General features: G+C 41.0%; 1 protein-coding gene across 4 annotated transcripts in view; it reads left to right on the forward strand.

Annotated features, from left to right (window-relative positions):
• Positions 1-21,369, forward strand: part of Mctp2 (multiple C2 and transmembrane domain containing 2) — a 279,955-nt gene that overhangs the window by 134,944 nt on the left and 123,642 nt on the right. For 3 of the 4 annotated variants that reach the window (XM_037198675.1, XM_037198670.1, XM_028880331.2), the window contains 4 exons: positions 6,169-6,333; positions 8,507-8,637; positions 17,657-17,843; positions 20,170-20,263. In XM_037198675.1, the coding sequence (XP_037054570.1) occupies positions 6,169-6,333; positions 8,507-8,637; positions 17,657-17,843; positions 20,170-20,263 (577 nt within the window). Of the gene's footprint in view, positions 1-6,168; positions 6,334-8,506; positions 8,638-17,656; positions 17,844-20,169; positions 20,264-21,369 lie in introns of those variants that run through there. The other variant, XM_028880330.2, reaches the window with a different exon arrangement.

Genomic DNA, 21,369 nt, shown 5'->3' on the forward strand with positions numbered 1-21,369 from the left:
TAAGTGTCTCAACTCTGAACTTCTGCTTTCTCTTAAGAAGCGGAGGTCACAATGAGACTCTGGATACAGTGACCTCCAGGCTTTCCTGCTTTTTTGAGGCTGCAGCCATGCTCAGGTAGGGCTGTCAATCTGCCAGAGCTTTATAAGCTTATATGAGCAGAGTCAGGGGCACTATCTTCCTAGCTCTTTCATCATGCCAGTCTTCTCTGTAGCATTATACTCAGTATTACACCAAAATTTGTCATGGAACATAGCCTTAGAGTGGGAATGCTGTCCTGGAGTGTAAATGTGAATTAGAGAATCAGAATGTGTGTTGTGAGTATTCGGGGCCATACAGCAAGTTCCTCTCTTAGTCCTGCAGGTGGGTGGGGAGAGCCCAAGGTAATTTCAAGAAGACTAGAGTGACTATGAGTAAATAAGACAAGGCAGTATGGAGATGTGGCCATTCCAAATAATGGAGTACCTAATAAGAGCCAGAGATCATTGTATACAGCTTCAAACAACCTGTGCTCCTAAATGTGATCCGTGGACCAGTCACAGCTGGGATTTGTTATATTATTTTTAAAAGTCTATTTTAAAAACTTTTGTTGTTTGTAAGTTTTTGAGACAAGTTTTCACATGTAGGTATGACCAACTTAGTTTTTAGAACCTGTTATGTAGATAAAATTGGTCTCAAAATTTTACCGCTCCCCCTACACCAGTCTCCTCTCCCACCTCCCCACAGGTCTGAGATTATGGGTATGCACTATCATGCCCAATTTAAAGGCAACTTCTTAGCTCTCATTTCTTTTTATGTCTTGAATCAAAATCCCTGATAACTAGTGCCAAGAGTCTTAACTAGACCTCCAGGTAGTTCTAAAGCATACTCCTGTCTGATAGCCATTGACATGAGGTAGAAAGTGTGTTAAGCTCTTGGAGATAGAAGTTGAAAGCAGAGATGTCAGGAAGGGTGATGGTATGGTCAGTAGTTCTACCTGCTAACTCTTGGAGGATAGGAACAGGGCTGGGGTTAAGGTGCTGTAAGGAGGTGCTCAGGGGCATAACAAGAAGATGCCTGGGATCTAGTGCTAGCCCTGCACTTTCAACCTAAGAGTGAGACCAGCACCAAATACCTTATTTTAGGTTCAGAATATGGGAGCATTTGCTACATTTTAAATTAAGGCAAGATGTAGAGAAATAGAATAGACTAAAAGTCTAAAGCAGTTGACATAAAAACTAAATACTAGATTATAAATAGTGCTGCACAATGTTTGAGTTCCCTAGAGGCCAGGTCAAAGAAATAACCTCACAGATCACGTGATCATAATCTTTTTACCCCGTTAATAAAAGAACTGATATTTCTTGCCCCAAATTTAGAGTCGTGGAGCCCTTCCAGTCCTTGTCTATTTATTACATCTTTTCTTGATTTAGTTTTTATTTTCCAGTGATAATATTTCCTTATAACTGAGAATCTGAAATGAATACAGCACTTCTATAACTTTACGCACACAATGTTTGTCCTTGGAACTTTGGATACAAGTGCCTCTACAAATACAGCTCTCAACTTCCATGTGCATGTCTGTGTGGGAAGTGTAGAAAGTTTTCTTTGTGTCCTTATGTGAGGACTCAGGATCCTCTTCAGACGATGTAAGTAGCTGCAAGGAGGGTCTGTTCTGGAAGCCGGTTCCCTGCATGCATGGATCTGCTCCCATTGTGCCGTAAAGCTGTTGACAGGCAGCAGTAGTTTTACATGTTGAAAACACTTGAAAGGAATATTTTAGTGAAGCTTTTTATAGACCTAGACCGAGTGTTTTCCCTCAGCTTTGCACAGAAACAGTCATCGGAGTTGGAGCCCTGCTTTGCTGGTCATTTTTCTTACAGAGGTGGTTGTGTGTGTTTTTTTTTTTCTTTCTGTGCATTTGTTTCTGTTGGCTACCTGTGTTGACACAGAGACTTTAGGAGCATAATGGATAGGTCAAAAACAGGATATGTTAGCAACACAAGAGTCTTACACTGCCATCACTGAAAAAAAAAATCTTTAAAAAAAATTTAAGACTACACTTGCCCCTGCTTTTTCTTGTTACTCTACTTATTTATTATTATTTTGTACATGTGGTATTTATACATGTGTGGCATATGAGCATATGTGTGTGAGTGGGTGGGGTGTGTGTCTGTGTGGAGGAGGTCTGTGGAAACCTGTGCTTATCATGCTTGTCCCTCTTTGCCTTATGCCCTTGAGACGGGGTGTCCCATTGAGCCTGGAGCTAATCTTTTGACCTAAACTTGCTGGCAAGTTAGCCTGTCTCCACCATCTATATCGTTACCATTTTGGATACTCATGGCCCTGCTGGTCTTTCTGTGTGGGTGCTGTGCTGGGGGATGGGGATCTGAACTCACCTTTCTATGCTTGTGAAACAAGTGCTCTCAACCACTGAACCATCTCCCCAGCTCATTGTCTTCTTTTATCTTTCCTTCCTTTTTCTTCACCATTTGTTTCTTCTCTGATATCCATCAGCACATTCCACACTGGAACTTGCAGTGAACAGTTGAATGTGGCCTTGCTGTTGATGGCCACAGACTGTCCCCTGAGCTCCTAACTCCATGTTCTACCTTGCACTTGTATTTCACTAATCAGTTAATGTCACCAGACTACAATCCACTGCATAAACCCCGAATAAACACATTTACTCCGAGGCTCTATTCCTGGATAAGAACCTTTGGAGATTCTGAAGTGAATCTTGGCACCTCCTTGAAGTGAGCAGAAGCTCCCTAGCTTACAGACTCCTTTTCTTCCCACTGAGCTATGAGTGTGAGGTTATCATGACTTAAGAAGTAAAGAAATCTTTGGAGGGTTGCTCCATTTGCATGAAAATCAGCATGCTTAATGAGCTGAGTGTCACACCTTGTTTTTATATTTCTATTAATAATTGATGTATGCACTTTCAATGGACATCATTTTTCTAAGAAGAATATGAATGTGGATCCTATGGAGTGGGGGCCCAGACACAGAGAGATGAATGGATCACAGAGAAATACTAAAAGGTTCTGATCCTTAGGGAGGAAGGAGGAAAATAGCACAACCCTGATGCACTATATTTTATCCCTCCTGTCTGTGGGGGAATTAGGGTCAGGACCCAGAAACTTTGCTCTATCAGCTGGTGTTAGTTTCACCTCAGGTGGGTTGGGCTTCCTCTTTGATGGGTCATTTCCTCCTTTCCTATCATATTCCAGACTGCATTAAGATGACAAATTCCCCTTACAGGCAGGGACAGAAATGTGAAAACCCGAGCTATACAGCTAACTGAGTGAGTGCAGATGAGCCGATTTATTGTGAGGAAAAAGGGGGTGTTTGAAGAACAAAATAGATTTTGCTAACCTTGCTGTGCTGTTGGGCACACACAGAATGCCTGTTTCTGTCCTGCCCTGCCTCTTCATTTTGGGAAGGAATGCTGAAGGAGGTATGAAGAATGTCTTTAGATCACGCACAAGTACACAGAGTGTGGAGTTTGCAAGGGAACATTTTTTTTTTTTAAGGTCAAATAAGTAAAATAAAAGTCTTACTTTCTTTCCTATCTGTGAACTCTGCAATAAATAACTCTCTTCTCCCACCCTGTCTTTAGGATCGAGGGGTAAAATAAAAAAGAAAGAAAAGAAAACTTGGCCAGTGAACGAGCAAGTCTATCAGATCAAACATGACTGTGTTAAATACTAAAATGTTCAAAGTCCGACTGAGATAGATAAAGGCTTTGATGGAAAGAGGATATTTCCCAGGGACATTACAAGTCATAATCCAGATGTTATGGTGTAATGCAACGAGTGTCCATGGATAGATCGGGAGCTTCAGCCAAGCCGCGCCTGGTGCAGGCCTCAGCCTTGCCCTCCCATGCTGTTCTGCCATATGGAACCCATCTCCAGCCCCCTTAATAACCAGCTTTGGATTGCATTTTCACAGAGCTCATAGAGCTAAGTGGGGCTGCTTTATGGACAAGTTAGATAGAGGCCTTTCCAAGATAAACATCCAATTCGAAATTAGGACATTCTGCACTGCAAAATTATTTTAGGGCATATTTCATGGACATGCTGCCATTTTTCTTAGGCAATTGCCAGACTGTAGGATGCCCTTTGATCCTCTGTGGACATTACTCCCTGTTTTATAAAAGGGATGTTGAAATAGTTGCAGTGTTGAGGGAGGAATATATCTGTCGGAACTTTGAAGCATGGCCATGGGACAGGTCATGCTTTAGCTTGTTGGTTAGAAGTCAAACTTTTAAGAAGGAAAAGACAGCAAAAGAGGGAATTACAGCAGGACTTATGAATCAAAATCTCATCTTTCCTTTAAAGGCAGACATGTCAGCCTGTGCACTCAATAAGCTATAAAATGTGTAAGAGTATATTTTGTGTTTGTATGCACATCTGTAGATGTGGACACACACGGATGCATGTCTGTGCTATGTGCTGCTTTTGTGATGTGATTTTAACAAAGTCACTTAATTTAAACTGTTTTGTATCTCTTATAGTTGAATACATTGTATAGAAGACCAAGTGACAATTGGTGGTTAAGAAATAATCCTTGTGTGCTGGCAGAATCATTTCTCTCCTATTCAATTGTTTTCCCATTTGCATGCTCTAATTTGCAATAGTATTTCTAAATCAGTGCCCCCCCTCTCTCGTGTGTGTGTGTGTGTGTGTGTGTGTGTGTGTGTGTGTGTGTGTGAAGAAAATCTTTATGATCATCCTGGATAAAAGTTGGAAGTACATCTTTCCTTAAAAGTAATTTTGTTTACTGTTACCATACATCAGCAAAACACTCAGAGTGGCATGAATACATTTCTTGAGAATGGTGCAGTGACGTAGTTGAAGTAAGTAAGCTGATATATTATTAATATGGACCTAACTTACTACTTGTTAGGGTAAATTGTGACTGCCTGGTGTGGTTGAACAGACTGGTGTCTCAATGCCCACAAAGACAGAGTAAGCAGATGATGTCAATGCCTACACAGGAGTGCATTGCTTTGTTCTGATGCTCAGCTCCATGGGCATTCTTCAGTCTAGTGGTTCTTCTTCTAAAGAAAAAGTGTATACTTGTTTCACTTCAGTTATCAAGCACAATTTGGGAATGAACTCTGCCATCTAAACTCAGCCTGTGGATCAGGTGGGAATCCCAACTCAAGCAACTCAGTAGGGAGCGACCGTTGAGAGGTCAGGACTGAACACAGAGTATTGAATAATGCCAAAGGGCTGATGGGTCATTTTGTTGTACAGCGTAATTGTGGCATTTTGACTTCATAAAAACAAATGTGGATATTTTTTTTTCCTAAAATGTTTTCAAGAGACAAACTGATGCAGAGAGAGATGAAATTAGATGGGTGGGATGCTGAATGTGGTGAATAAGTACATGAAGATTAGTTCTACCACTGGTTCTGTTTTCTTTGGGGGGGGGAGAGCTTAAAAATTATATAATGAGAATTATAAAAACTGTAGCCAACATCTTTATCATTTAAGAATAGATACTTGTCTTCTTTCTATATTGTGTTTGAGGTATATATAAATAGAATCATTTAGAAAAAGAAAAACAGTAAGTTAGGAGTTACTTAGCCCATCTGGGGCTTCAGGGACTCTGAGAGGACTTCACACCCTTCCCATTCCCCTTGTCACATCTCATCCTCTGGACCCACACTGCTTATTTGGTCCGTTAGGTCTTTGAGAGCTACACTTGGAGTTGTGGCTCTCCTCATAGTGCCATGGAGCTTTTTAAATACTAGCCTGAGGGAGAGAAAGCATAAATGTGAATGTGATGGATAAATCCACAATCATTATTGCTATAGATCCAGAAGTGTTTTGTCCCTTAGAGCTCTCTTTCCAAGCATGCCTTTTTCCCCTCCCAACGAGTCAAACAGCCAAAGCCAAGTTCCAGGATCTCTATGAAAGAGCTCATCTGAGCAGGAGTGCAGAGCAGAGCCAAATCCACACACTGTTTGCACCTATCTCTTGCAAGATTGGAAGCAAGTCACAGAACTGGGAGCATAGATTTGCAAAACCAGGGAATGTTAAGACGTTCCTCCAAGCTGGGAGCAACTTCAGGCTGAAACAGGGAGGGCTGGAATGCCTATGACGGCCAGATTCACTTTCAAGAGCAATCAATCTGTTTACAAGCTGTTTTTATTTATTTATTTATTTATTTATTTTTAGTCCTCTTTGATCCGCAACCTACGGCTCTCAGAGTCCCTGAGAAAGAATCAACTCTGGAATGGGATTATAAGTATAACTCTGTTGGAAGGGAAGAATGTCTCAGGAGGGAACATGACAGAGATGTTTGTCCAGTTGAAACTGGGAGATCAGAGATACAAAAGCAAGGTAAGCTATGTTAATGATACAAGGAGGACATTATCTTTCCAAGCGATAAAGAGGAAAAATTTTCCCGCTTTATGTTTCTCAAGAGTGGAGCCAACTTATTTTTAGCATCTCCCCAGCCATGTTAAGTAGCATCCCACAAAACAAAACAATTGTATAGATTAATTAAATGGATTCAAGTTTTGCTTAGTGTCACTTATTTTCAGAGGTAAAGAATTTATTTTCATGTATTTCAGAAGTAAAGAAAGCTTCCTAAATCGTAGTTCTGGATGCATGATCTGTCTTCAGTTTGAGAATGAGTAATGTGGGCTCTGTAGGAAAAGGGTAGATGAGTGTTCTTCATTACTCTAAAATAAAGCTACAGACTACTTGAGAACATTAAAATGTCTGAGATAAGTAAAAATGTTTTCAAAATTGTATGTGTGTTTCCTTGTTAGTTTTAGCACACAAAAAAAAGGTATCTGCTGTTTCTTAGTTTTGCTATTTTTATTTTTTGTTATTATTTTTCCTCCCCCAAATAAACTACATAAAGTACTAAAAAAAAAACAGTGCTTTTAACTGTTTTATAAAGAATAAATTGTTTGGTCCTACTAATCCAAATTCCATATAGTTCTTAATTTTAGAAATTTGATGTGGATTGAATTAAAAAAATGTCATTTTTAACCATGGAAATTAATTTGTTTTCATCTTGATATAACTGTTTTATAACTAACAGAAATATTTTGCATGTTTTATGAAATTAAAGGGGCTAGTGTAGTTGAAAGTTATGCCACTTGCCAAAGACCACATTAAAAACAAAACAATCCTAGAAGGTCTTGAAAGAGGACCCAAGGATATTTGCACTGGGATTCCTGGCATCCAGGAAGCAGCCAAGCAGATACAGACAGCTTGGAAAAGGAGACAGGAAGGCAAGAGGCTGTATTCTGCCTAAATTTCAGTTCAACAACTCAATATTAGACATCCTTAACTCCAGCACAAAGGAGCAGAGAGACAAGGCACACAGCAAACAGGAGTGTGCAAAGAGTGGAAAAGTGAGTGTGAGTGAGATCTGAAATACACAGATAATCATTTCAGGAAGAGCCTGGCACTGAACTACCTAGAATGATTACTTCCCTCTACTGGGAAGCCTTTAGCCACTCATGGTCAGGCTAAGGATTTCTGGAAAGCTAATTCATCCCTGTGACAATTAGCTACACAGTACGAGGTGGAGTATAGAGTTAGACCAATGTCTAGCTCATTCCCTGCAGGAAATACTGCATTGAGTTTCTATTTCTAAGACATCTTTTTCTTCTTGGAATCTAAATTCTGTGATCTGATATGATAAAAAAAAATGGTATGAAACCCAGCTCAAATGTGTTTATATGACATGGCAGCAGCTGAGGTGTGAGCAGCCAATGCTTTACCTTGCTTGAGAGTAGTTGGTGCTGATTTAAGAGTTGATCTGTGGGTTTAGAGCCCAGACTCAGTCGCCAGTGCTTGAAATATTTATTCACAAATTAAATCTCTATGAAAGAAAGGAAAATGAAGATCCTGTCAGAAAAGCTACCCCATAGGCAATTTGTTCACACTTAGAGAACACAGGAACATGTGTATTTGTGATTTTTCTATAACCATTTAATTTCCCAGTATGGTAAAGTGGAATTGTCTTGTTTTCTCTTTGACAAAGCACTGTGATTCATTATCTTTGGACTCAAAATTAGATGGTCCGTGCTATCATATTATAGATTTCTCATTTAATGTGTCCAAAAGATGTTAATTAAGCCCACAAAGTGTTAGTTTATCTGATGCTTAAGCCAGCTCTGGTATACACACCATCACAAACATTGCTTATATTTGACTAACCAGTTAATGCTGTCTTCAGCAGGAATGAGCAGGCTCTTTGTATATATGCACCGCATGCTTGTGTGGTTCTTACGGTTTCTTATGGTCATCTTTTTAACTTGATGGAGCAATTGCTGCATTTGGGAGTCAGTTAAAAGCGCAGTCATATTTTGCTAAATCCTGAGTCCACGAGGGTCCCTGTTATTCCAAAAGTTTAAGTGTATCTTGCTAAGAGACCCACCCCATCATGGTGACTTCCCGCCCGCCCTGTAGACATGACTGACATAAATGTGTAGCTGCTGTGGCCATGACCGACCTTCTGAGAAAGTAAACCCTGTAACTGCATGTTTTCTAGACACTGTGTAAGAGTGCAAACCCGCAGTGGCAGGAACAGTTTGACTTTCACTACTTCTCTGACAGGATGGGCATTTTGGACATCGAAGTGTGGGGAAAGGACAGCAAAAAGCACGAGGAGCGACTGGGCACGTGAGTCACTCTGCTACCCCTGGGGTGGGAGTTCCTAACTGTACAGTGCTAGCTCTGAAAGAATGTCTCATGGGTTTGGGTTGGGGGTGGACACCCGTCTCCTACCTCGAGGGAGCAGGTAGTACACGGGACAGCCACTTACTGTGGAAGGGGTCTTAGTTGGTTTTCTAGTTGGTAGATGTAACTCAGTATTCAAATCAGGCTTGCAAAAGAAGAAAACAGTTATCCCTCCTCATCTATAGGGAGCTCACTCTAGGAACTCATAATGATAATAATATACTCAAAGGTCAGAGTGCATGGGGCGTGGGACATATTTGCATTCAGACACCACAGGTGCTTGGTTATCTTACATGCTTTGTCTCTGGATTACAAATGATGCCTAACATAATGTGAAACCTACGTAAGTCCTTGATAGATCCCCAGATGACTTCATGTGATCACTATGGGTATAATCTTTAAGCAAACATTTTATCTAAGGTTGGTTGAATCCATACATTCAAAGGTCCCACTGCAGTCTGTGAGTCAGGAAGACTCCAGAGGAAATTATGTGCTATCTCAGACCATTGGGACACATCTGTAAACATTTGCAGGATTTCATTTTGGTTTTACAATGTATCATGTGATACATTGAGTAAGAGAAGAAGGTGAGTTGTTCCCCGTGATAGAAAAGTTTCAATGTCCTTGATTCAATGTCTATAGAATCTGAAGCAGCCAAAACCATTCTGTGGTTTGTTTACTTTGGAGGTGGTCTAAAGTAAACAACTCAATTGAGGTGGTCACCTATGGGTAACAAATAATAACGTGAGAATTATAGTTTCTTCATAGGACTGTATTGAGGAATACCATAAAATCGCAAGCACCGTGCCTGGCCTGTAGTGAACACAAAGGAAACCCTTCCCTCTGATCTAGGGCAGCGGAGCTCTGCAAACTAGGGAGAGGAAGTCGTCCTGTGATGTGGCCTTGGGCTTGAGGACAATAAATCCCAGAGCCAGGATTTGGGGTTTTAAAGATCCCATTCTTTCCAGCAAATCGTTCCCTTTAGTTCCCCGCCCCCCAGATGCATCATTTGTATACAAATCTTAAACGATGAACACAAATGTGTAAAGAATTGCCAGCGGTTGTCTGTGGCTGGCTTCCAGTCTGGAGCCTCGGCTCAAGGCTCTGTGGTGAGCCACTGCGGAGGGACGCGAGGGACCACTTCACCTCTCCTATGTAGCCAGTACACCTTGATATTCAGGATTCCAGCCAAGGAAGAGGGTTTATTACTCAAAAATAAAGATTAAAAGAACGTATCTGCTATGTAGAACCCATTCGTTTTACAGCGAGGGAGTGCAGAGAACAGTCAGACGCTCCCTGGGAGACTTGGCACGAGGCCAGCTGAGCACTCCTTCAGAGAGTCGTCTTTCTCTGTGCAGCTCTCCTCAGTGCAGGGTGTGTGGGACCCTGCCGTGCGTGCAGCATTGGTCCTTCTTGCTGTCTGTATCTCATCCTTCCCTCCCGAGGCAGCTGCAGGAGCAACTTAGCACCCATAGAATCCTCCCCTTCTGTCTCCACACAGCTGTCCTGTTACATAGTGTTCCCTGACATGTAACAAGACACTTGTAGCAGACTGGCGGGCTGTCATCCACCTGACACCAATTACTTCCCACAATTACACAGAAACAGACATGTGCCTCTGCACACGATGTCTGCATTCCATTATGCGTGGCCAGGTACCTACTAAGGGAACAGCCGGCCAGAAGCTATGGCAGTTTCTGCTTTTCACCCTGGACCTGCCCAGCACAGTTGGCTTTGCCTTGCACGTCTTCTCATGCATACTCTCTGCTGCCTGTCTGCTAGGCAGCACTCACAGCTTTCTGGGCCAACCGGGCACATAGCATAGATAGTGAGCTGGATCATGCCACATAGCCCAGATCCAGCAGGTGTGGGCTGGTGCTTGATGGCCACTTCATGTCCAGTTATTGGTCTTGTCTTGTTTCTTGCTCCCATGTCCACATACGGAGACTGAAATGCCTCAGACATTTCCCAGTACTTCCAACATCCTCAGCTCTCTGACATGTCAGAGCCCTGCCTGTATCAAGGGCAGTAGGATCGGAAAGTTAGGACTAAGGCTAAATCAGGAAACTCTGAGAACTCTATGTCCCAAAGTGTTATCTGCGCAGTGGGTATTTGGGCCTCCTGTGATGAATGGCCTGGAGTTATTTTAGTAGGTGCAAATAATAATGCCTTGCATGTCTCATATCACTGCATTGTCGTGCTTCCGTCACATAATAGGAAATGCTTTTCCAAATGAGTGTTATGTGGCTTCACAGAGACAAAAAATAACTGAAGACGTCCTGTATGGTCTGTGTTTTGTCATCTGAGTATTCACTCATTATTTTAGCCATTTCCCGTTTGTAACTGAGATGTCTACCTGTCTTCTCATCATTCTGTCCTTCCTCTCTATGGGTTGGAAAGGATTTTTGTTGCTTTTTTGGGCATCCTTTTCCTTTTTCCCCCTCTTGCAATTCAAAAGATAACAACAGTGTCTCCTGGGAGCCTTGGCTCTGTACAGCCATGCATTGCGCAGAATATAGGCAGACACAAGTCTTTACTCACGTAGAATACTCCTTCTCAGGTTTAATGGAGACATGATGGCAGGACAAAGTGTCTTGGATTTTGTAATCCTAATACTCAGGAGGCTAAGCAGGGGGGATCATGAGTTTGAGGCCAGCCTGGGCTACACAGCAAAACCCTGTCTCATAAACAAACAGAACCGCAAACCGTTGTACTAGCATGCGTTATTTCTGGCAAGTTACTTGTAGATTATTCTTATGAGTTTCTTTCTTTCTTTTTTATTTCAACTTTAAAAAAATTACTTAATAGTGTCTATGTGTGCAGGTTGGCATATGCCAAGATGTTCATATGGAGGTCAGAGGACGACTTCCAGGAGTAGAATCTCTCCTTCTACCGTGGGGTCACAGGTTCAAATTCAAGTCATAAGGCTTGTACAACAAGCAACTTTAAGGTACCATCCTACCAGCCCACATTTCCCCATTTTTGTCCCCTCTAGCTTATTTTCCTTTGTATCGGTCACGCCAAGACTTAGCTATTCTTACTTCAACTACTCAAAACTAGAGGACTCTCTAGCGGTGCAAGCAGATGCTCACTGTCTCCTGAGACCCATCTTCCATTTTATTTGGAGAATACAGACATATTAATACTCTCATACCCCTCTAAGGAAATTCTCCCTGGTGAAGATTCCCATTGTGGATAGTTTGATACAGGAAGGAAATGTAACATTTTAGGGGTTACTATGTGATTTTGGTAATGAATCTACTGTATGTCTATTTTGCTGGAGTCCATGGCTAACATTCAGGTCAGAAACAGTAGCAATATCCATTGACATTATCTGCAGTGAGCATTACATTTCTGTTAATAATTTTGAAATTTTTCTCTATGGCAACTATAGATCTCTATAAAATATAAAACTAAAATTATTTAATTCAAATAAATTAAATGTAACCATATATATAAATGTAACCAGTTATATATATATATATATATATATATATATATATATATATATATATAATGTAACCATATATATATATATGAACAGTGGGCATGTTCAAAGATATTTGCATATTTACTGACTGGGGGATGAATAGCACCATTCGAGATTCATGGTTGGTGTAGCCTTTGCTTATAGGAGCTGGGCTCATATACAAAACAGTGGTCTCGAGATTGCCTCTTCCCTATATCTATGTTCTGAAGCTTTCTTGAGTGTGACTGCCCCTCTCCCATAGCATATCCACCCACAGGTTCTATCTGACCTTCAGTAACTGAAGATAGGGTGGATAGAGTCCCAAAGATGAACATGCTTTCACAAGAGCCAATCTCCCCTGAGAACATGCTGCCTAATTCACCTTTCGTTGTTGTTGTTTGTTTGGTTTTGTTTTTTGGCAAAGCAACTATAAAAAGAAACCATCAGACCTGAGGCAGGGGGAGTAAACTTTCAAGGAAAGGAAGACATAAGCCCAAGAGAAACCAGTCCCAGCTATGAGTGTATGCGATACAGTGTAACTAACAATATACACAGATAATAAGCCCCAGGAATGCCCCTGCCGTGGACCCCCAGCACAGTGAGCTGTGAACACTATGCCCAGCTTTTATGTGTGTGTTGAGGATCTGAAGTCCTCCTGCTTGAACGGCAGTCACTTTACCCACTCAGCCATCCTCCAGCCTCTGTTGTTAATGAAATGAAAAAGTAGAAAGGATAGGTGAACATCAATTATTCCATTTTTGTGCTGTTTCAACGAAGAAATCATTTTCTTAATGGATACATTCCATTTCAGGGTGACTGTAGAGATTCTCTTCCATGGAGTATTCTAAACTTAATTTGCAAAGCTTGAGACTGAGAATGCACACTCCTGTTTTGATCTGCCTCACAGTCGTTCCTCGGTCCCAGATGGTGTCTTAAAGTGCCTCTGACATCCTACCAGTTTATTAGTGGCTTTGAAGCAGTGAACAGTCCAGGCTGGAATATTTCTCTGGACAAATTGCAGCCCATGTCGTTGATCTGCTTTTACAGCCAGGCTTGACACGTTCACCATTCTCTTCCTGTTCGCCCACTTCCTCAGCTGCTGAGATTTACAGCTTTTCAAACCACCGCACTCTTTCCTGCCCCTTGCATTTAAGCTAAAAGCCGACCAGTCTGTAATATAAAACATGGAGTTATGATAATGAAGAAGAGGTTAAAAGCTACCACAGCAAGTCAAAGTTGGGCTGGTTTGGCTGACTGATATGGTAAAATTATGTGTTGAATTAAAACATTAAAATGTTGTGGGATTAATGGAGAAAGACAAGAATGGGAGGTCAGAAACAATGCTAAATCAGCACTTTAACAGCCTGTGGTGAAAGAGGGGGGCTTCAATAAATGTCTGTTGGGGGAAAAATAATACGAGTAATTTAGTCTCTGTTTCCTTCAGGTGAGTAGAACTGTGGAGTTCTCAACCTCAAACCCAGGAAGTCCGTTTACCTCAGCTGGTTTCTATACAGGGGAAGAATGATGGCTGAGAAATAATTAACCAAAGGGACAGATTTTTTATTTTTGTCATTTGAGATGAGGGGGTAGTTTTTTTTTTTTCTTTTTTTTTTTTTTACCCCAGTGGCAATTGTTTGTTTGAGCATTTATTTTATTCACCAGTCCCGGAGCCCTCTTGTGTGCTGGGCAAGCTCAAAGCAGTGAGGTTCATTACGACACAAAGACGGTGAATCTTCCGCCCTTGAGCACTAAATTTTGAGCGGTCACAAGCAGCCAACAGTGGCTCTTCCATTGGTGTGAAGGGTGTGGATTCCGGAGTCATGCAAATGACCTTGGGGTTCTGGTTCAAAGTGGTCAGAGTTCAGGACACAGGGTGACATAAACAGAGGTTTGTAAAATGAGTGGCTGAGAGTGGGGCAGAAAGGGCTGGAGTGGTGGACCAAAGAGTTTGCCATGTAAGCAAGAAGAGTTCAAATCCCAATAATTCATGCTAGAAGCATAGTGTGAACAGCTGGAATCCCAGAACTGCTATAGGGAGGTGGAGGTGCAGATGGGAGAATCCCAGGAAGCTTGGGGAAAGGAACAAAGAGAGCCTTTCCGAAACAAGGTAGAAGGTGAGGACCAACTGCTGAATTTGCCTTCTGACCTCTACATGCATCCTGTGGCACACATGCTTAGGAAGTCAGCACAAATGCAGGCAGCTGTCTACCAAGGAGACAAGTTCCTTTGTTCCGCAGAATCTTGACAGGTGGGAAAAGGCTGATGATGTCTCTGGATGAAGTTAGAGAATCGAGCAGGGCATATAGCCATGGAATCCCACATCACGTTGATGAATAAAGCAGCTTCTCTCTAGGTGTGCATAAATCAGCGACCATTCTGCCTTTATTTTCACAAGGTGAATCTTTGAATTGTGCCAGTATTCCTGTGAACTCAATTTGCTGAGATGTGAAGCTAGAATGTGTGTTTTCTGGTTCCCCATGGGCCCTGTGGGTTCACTATCCTGAATGTCCAGAGAGGGTCACTAACCTTGCACATGGAGAGAAGCACGGCACTCTGCTGACCACTATGCTTCCTAAATTTTCATTAATCGGATTTCTTATAAGGGACTTCTAAGTGGTGGAGTTTCATACAGCAGAGCAATTTTATAATAATCTTTCTTTATCTCTTTTTATTAGCAAACAGATCATTGGGTATTTTGGCTCCATTTCATAGGGTATAGTGAGATAAAAATATTTTAAAATTTCTTACATTAATGTCTCCTATGCCTTTATTGACCTCTTTATATTACCTTCAAGCAATCTTGCAATTAAAAATACTTCTGCTGGCATAATTCACCACAGCACAAATAATAGCATTTCTGTGCATCAAGATTGACAAACAGAATCCCGGAGTCAAAGCCTGCTTTTGAGTAAATGAAGCTTTATTAGAAAACAATCTCATTTGTTTACATTGTTGGTTATATTGTAGCTTTTGTGTTATAAGGAGAGAGTAGAACAGTTTCAGAAGAGATGATGACCCACAAACCACAATGGATATTTTCTGCTTCATCACAAAAAAAGAGTTGCTCCATGTGAGAATGTTCTGGGTGAGGTGCATAACACGCTGACAGGCTAATTCTATGACTTGTCCATAAGAGGTAGAGAGGTTGATCTTTCATCCTCCTTGTAGCTGGTACAGGTTGATCCTGCATGTACCTACAGCTGTTAGTGGGGAAAAGAAAGCAGCGAAAGCTTTTTTTGGACTTCAGGAACAGCCTAAGCAAGCAAGCAAGCAAACAAACAAAAACTAACTAAAGTTATTTTATATATTCTCTTAAACAAATACATTCCAGTAATGGGGATGAAAACCTTCCAAATGCAATGTATGAAGTTCTCAAAGAATTAACACAACTATTTAAACAAATAAAAGAGGGTCTTGAATTGTCTTTTCAAGATTTTAAGTAATAAATGCATCTTTAATTGATTTTTAAACATATTGCTTACATCTGGAAGAGTTTAGATTTGCTTTGTTAATAAGGAAGAGAAGCATTGCCTCTTACAATGAGCTAAGAAGGAATTTCATCCAAATCGTCAGCGGATTTTACATATTAGCAGATAACTAGTAATTGGTAACCAAGCACCACATACAGCAATGGCAGTTTTAAGCCTCATGGATAAATAGACAAAAAGTTTTCAGTTTGATTATAATGTTGAGAAAATGTATTCCCCTTCCAAACTAACATGTCCTTAACAACGGAAAATAATACCCTAAGTATGCACACTCATGTGATATTAATAACAAGTTCCCAAACTTGTAATTTTTAGAAGATGGTATAAAACACTTGATATTTCTCTATTAAGCACAGATACAAAGACAAACTTAATTTGAACAATTGGGGTCTCCCTCACTTGTTTGGTTCCCCACTTAAATGATTGTTTATAAAAGAGAACTATTAAGTGACCCCTCTTTTCAAGGGTAGCAGTATATTTTATTTCACAAAGGCTTCTTACTGCTATAAAAGCATTATTTTGATTAAAAGCACAGAAAACTAAATATATTTGTATTATTATTTTTTCTCTATTAGAAATATTTGAGAATTTATTGTATATATAATATAGAATATAAGTTAATATGATATAAATTTAATATTTATAGTTTATATTATATGTAATACATAGTATATTATAAATATAAAATAAATATAAACAATATATAATATATATAAAATAATCCATACCCCTCCCTATAATTGGAGTCACTTTACATAAATAGCAAGTAAAAAACCTATTCATGTTTAATTTTAGAGTCACTTATTAATATGTGAATTTTGATCCTGTAATAAAAATGGGAATGGACTGGTAATTTACGTTTTCCCTTTTTAATTGTGAGGGAGACCCCGATTGTTCCAATTAATTTTGTCTTTGTATCTGTAGGGTTCAAAATTGCAGTTGCGTTCCTTCCCATAAGGCCACCGACTCCTAGTTTTTTGCTCACACACAAAGTCCCTTGAAAAGTTGGTATAAAAATCTGCTTTAGCTCCTTGCGAGAGACAGTGCTTCTATTCTTTCCCAAAGTCTTGAATATTCATCACATTCATAATTGTACAGAGTCTCTGAGAATTGTATAAAATAATTAAATCTCAGCGCTTCCATCGCCTGCCTCCACCTGCCCCCCAGTGCTTTCCTGGCTTCTTCACCCACCTGCATCCTGAAACTTAGACGGTGCGGTGCGGCAAAGCCAGAGCTTTCAGTGTGGGAGCCAAAAAATAGCTCGGCACCTAGCTATCCCCCTTTGGAGGGTTTGCTTCTGTATTTAAATGCGTTTGAGGTTTTCAGCAGCTCTACAACATTGGCTCTTAAGAGGCAGAAAACCTGCAATTTATAGCAGATGGGTACAGCCCTTCCTGGCAATGCTGCAGAGATCATTCAACGATACTTCAGGCTCCATTTGTCCACAAGAAACTCACCCAGGGAAGCCTGCCTATTAGGAAACCACCTCAACAAATTTCTGTACCGAACATTTGCCAGTTGGCTTTAATCGGTTGGGGAGACAATGTCTGCGTTCACTCTTCCACCCCGCATGTGGTTGTCCTGACTTTTCTCTTTCTGTGTGCAAACTCCTAATCCTTTAGGGTAGGGAAGTTACAGGGAAAGCTCATCCCTGATGCTCACTCCCACCTCACCAAACTCTCCTCCCTCATTCTTGATTGTACTGTCCTTTGGGGCCCTTACTGGGCAAAGACCTGGCATCTTTTTTTCTTCCGTGTCATACTCTGTTATTGCCTTTTCTTTTCATTTTCTTTAATGAAAGTGAATCTTTAATTTAGAGCACATTAGGCCTAGAGAGAATCCTGAGGAGCTCTGGCACCCTTCCCTGATCAATACCCTGTGTCCAGACAGAGTGAAGTTTGGTTCTGAGGGACTATGTGTGAAGCAGGGTGGAGGTGGGGGCTCCAGGAGTTGACTTTGGCCTTGGATTAACCCCTGCTTTCCCCATCTCCTGCAATGTTTCTAGGTGTAAAGTGGATATTTCAGCGCTCCCACTGAAGCAAGACAACTGCTTGGAGCTGCCTCTGGAGAGCTGCCTCGGGGCTCTCCTCATGTTGATCACCCTGACTCCCTGTACTGGAGTCTCCATCTCTGACCTCTGTGTCTGCCCCTTCGAGGATCCCAGTGAAAGGAAGCAGATCTCCCAGCGATATGTGAGTCCAATGTTTCCTGTCACATGGCCCCTTCCTCCCTGGCTCCTCCCACCGACTTGCACTTTGAAGTCGCCATGGAGTCTCTGTGTTGAAAAAAGTACCAACGGAGATCTTTGCTGCAAGTTTAATTCCATGTCTCATGTATCAAGACAACAGAGCTAGGGGTGGATGCCTTAGCATGTGGTGAAAGGAGGCTTGTTTTTGCCTTGCTGTTTCAAAGCAACAGAAAGCTGTTTTCGAGTTGCTTTAGGATACTCTAGGAATACTAGTTTAGCCTGTCTGTGGGTTCAAGTGGATATTTGAACAGAAAAAGAAGTTCATTAGAGGAAACTTTCTAAGTAACTATAAATGTTCAGCATGTTTTATACAGAGAGATTTTTTTTTTAGGATGGGGGCTGTGCCTGGATAAGGCATGATGTCAATGTGAAGGACTTTATTCTGTACCACCTTGATGGTGACATCAGTGTATGACCATCTCTAACTACTGCTATGTGTGAAATGGTATACTTAGCATTTATGTGTCCATTTGTTTCTTGTACTATGGCCTTCCAGGTGGCTTTATTTCCATCGTTTGGTCTCCTTCTCTTGGCAAATCAACACATGTTCTTTATTTCTAACCTTGGAAGAAAGTTAAAGCCTGGAAACCAGAACCAAGATGAATCTTTACTCCGTGGCCATGTTGTCCTCAGGGTAGAGCTCATTGCCTTCGGAAGTCTTCACTGTGCGGGTGTATTGAATTGAATAAGTCTTAATCTTCAGGAGGGAAAATTCTAGGCCTCTATCTCACATGAAGTCAGAGTCTGTATACCAGTTTGTTATATTCTGAAGACGTCTGGCAGAGCTCACCATTGCTGTCTTCTTTGAGGACTTTATTTAAGTAAATGGAAGGTGAAAATGTATACTTTCCTCGAGTGGACAGTGGATTGTGAAATTTATGTGGACTGAAATTCAAGTGGATTGTGAAATTTATGAAGCATGCTTTATATTTATAAAATAATGTTTGTGGCATCATAATGACTGCTTTGAACAACATTTTAGAATTTGAGGCTACTAAGAAAATAGACATCCTGAGTGTCTTCAGTGAGCCAGCATGGGAGAGAGAGAAAGAATTCACTACCATGTGGTCTTTTTATATAGCTTAGGCTGGCCTAGAACTTACTATGTAGCCTAGGCTTGACTCAGATTCCAATCCTCCTGCCTCAGTCTCAACATTGAGATTACAGGTCCACATGCCTACCATCCTGGCAGAGTAGTAATCTGTAAACAGCATTTCTATTTTTTTTAATTATAGAAATATTCATTTCAAAAGCTTCCATATAGCCCAAAAACTAACTCGTTGGTTTGTTTAGAAAAATATATAGAGACAATATATAGAGACAATAATTTTCAAAAATTCTTAGAGCTGCTGCTGCATGTTAGATTAGGCTAAACATATTAATATCAAACTTTTGCCGTTTCACTCCCACATGCCCAAATAAGAAGGCTTTACTGTTGTCTCCTAGGCATTAGAACCTGCTTATCCCACCCTTTGAGTTATTTAACAAGGAGGGCAACAATTTTGGAGGTTTTGAAGCTACAGTTTTTTTTTTCAGTAAACTTTTTCTGTAGGCATGAGACTAGGTACCTGCTTGTCTCTGATACACGTGTTTTTAAGGATGCTGTGTAGTTAGAAACACCTAAATACTGCTGTGCCAGCTTCAGAATCATGAGTAAATGCAGTGAATGCATCCAATCTGTGGACCATGTTAATTAAAGACTAAAGAGAATATGACTCCAGGGTGGTACTAGAAGCCCAATTTTTCATTTAATGAATGGGAACAGGTTGAATCATAGATCAGGAAACTGAGTCTCTTTCTATCTCTGATTTCTTTCCCTTGGCAGTAAGCTTTTATGATGGGATGAAGGTTAGTCCTACAGTATCCATAAAGTTTATAATAACAAGACCAGCTTGATATTGTCTTTAAAGGTGATTTAAAAGTTGCATTAATGAGAAAAGGCAGGGGAGAATGAATGTAATTCCACCCACACATTTTCCCAGTGGGTTATCTATGCTAGCACCAGGGGGCGATGTTAAAAGCAGATTGTGAGTGCTTCTAATTTGTTTATTTTGAGGCTGCAGTTAATTAATTCTCAGTCAATTTTCCTCTAATCCGGCTGTGATACATGCCTAACGGCCCTGGGGTCTGACATAAGACAGCTCTGCAACTCTTCTCAGAATTTTATGAGCAAGGGGGAGAGAAATCTGGAATATACTTCCGGGGAACTTCCAGACAAGAGCTCACCAGTAAGCCATTCTCACTTGAGATTAACCTCCTTGTCTCCACAGGCCTTGCAGAACTCACTGAAGGATGTGAAGGACGTTGGCATTCTACAGGTGAAGGTTCTGAAGGCGGCAGACCTCTTGGCCGCTGATTTCTCAGGTACAGAACACAAGCCCTTTCATACACTTCCGTTGTCGTGATTTGTCTTGCTTCAAAGTGAGCTTCAGGCAAAACACGACACTTAATAAGTAGAAGTAACTATCGGGTCCCTTTGAATAAAGTAATAGGAGGCAAAGCCCACACGGGAGCAATTGTTTTCTCACAATGAGCATTTTCCACGAAATAATTTCTTTTCAAATAATGTTACTCAGATGTATTCATGTAGTGGTTCATTTGGGATTCCAAAATGCTAATGGATTGCCAGCCTCACAGTTTCAGCTTCTGTACTTGTAAACTATGCTTCGGGCGGGCGGGCGGGCCCTGCTTTGCTGCGGTCTCTCCTATGGCTCCTGCCCGCCTCACACGTTTGCTTTACTGCTGAATGCTGTGGTTCACTCTTCAGCAGGCAATGCCGGCAGTTCCCTGTTGCTCTGAGTGTCACTGTATTAGTGACCAAGATCAAGGCCCGGGGACTGCTTCTCACTTCTTGTTGTCCTTTAGGAACACTCTCCTGGGGCTTTGTGAACTTGAACTTTCAGAGGGAGGCCCGAATGGACCTTCTTTGAGCTCCAGTGGGCCCTGCAACATGTACAGTCTTCCAGACGTGGCCAGGTCCAACCTGTCCCTCCCCACTCATCGCTACATTATACCAAGCGCCAAGTGAAGGGCTGGTGGTGTTTAATCTCCTGGATTTACAGGCAGTGCAGTCTTCCTGATGTGGGTGCTGGGACCCGAACCTGGGTCCCCTGGGAGAGCAGGAAGTATTCTTAACTTGTGAGTCGTCTCTCTAACTCTACATTAAGTTTTAAGAAGATGAAAATTCATAAGACCAAGTTTTAAGAAGCTTAAACTTGGCAAGAATTTTAATGTTTAAGCACATCCTTTGTCAACAATTATTGAAAATAGGAACTCAATTTTAAGAAGTTCACATTCTGCTACAGATGAGAAGAGAGGACTACTGTGTACCTATGTGAAATGATTTATCTCCACCCCAAGGAATGTCACAGTGAATAGATTTTAAGATGTGTTTTGATGACCTACTAAAAAACAGCAATTTTAAGTCTTTTTGTTTTGTTTTTAAACAACAATTACTTTATTTCTCTTTA

This window comes from Peromyscus leucopus, chromosome 1 (assembly GCF_004664715.2).
Source record: "Peromyscus leucopus breed LL Stock chromosome 1, UCI_PerLeu_2.1, whole genome shotgun sequence".
Classification (NCBI taxonomy): domain Eukaryota; kingdom Metazoa; phylum Chordata; class Mammalia; order Rodentia; family Cricetidae; genus Peromyscus; species Peromyscus leucopus.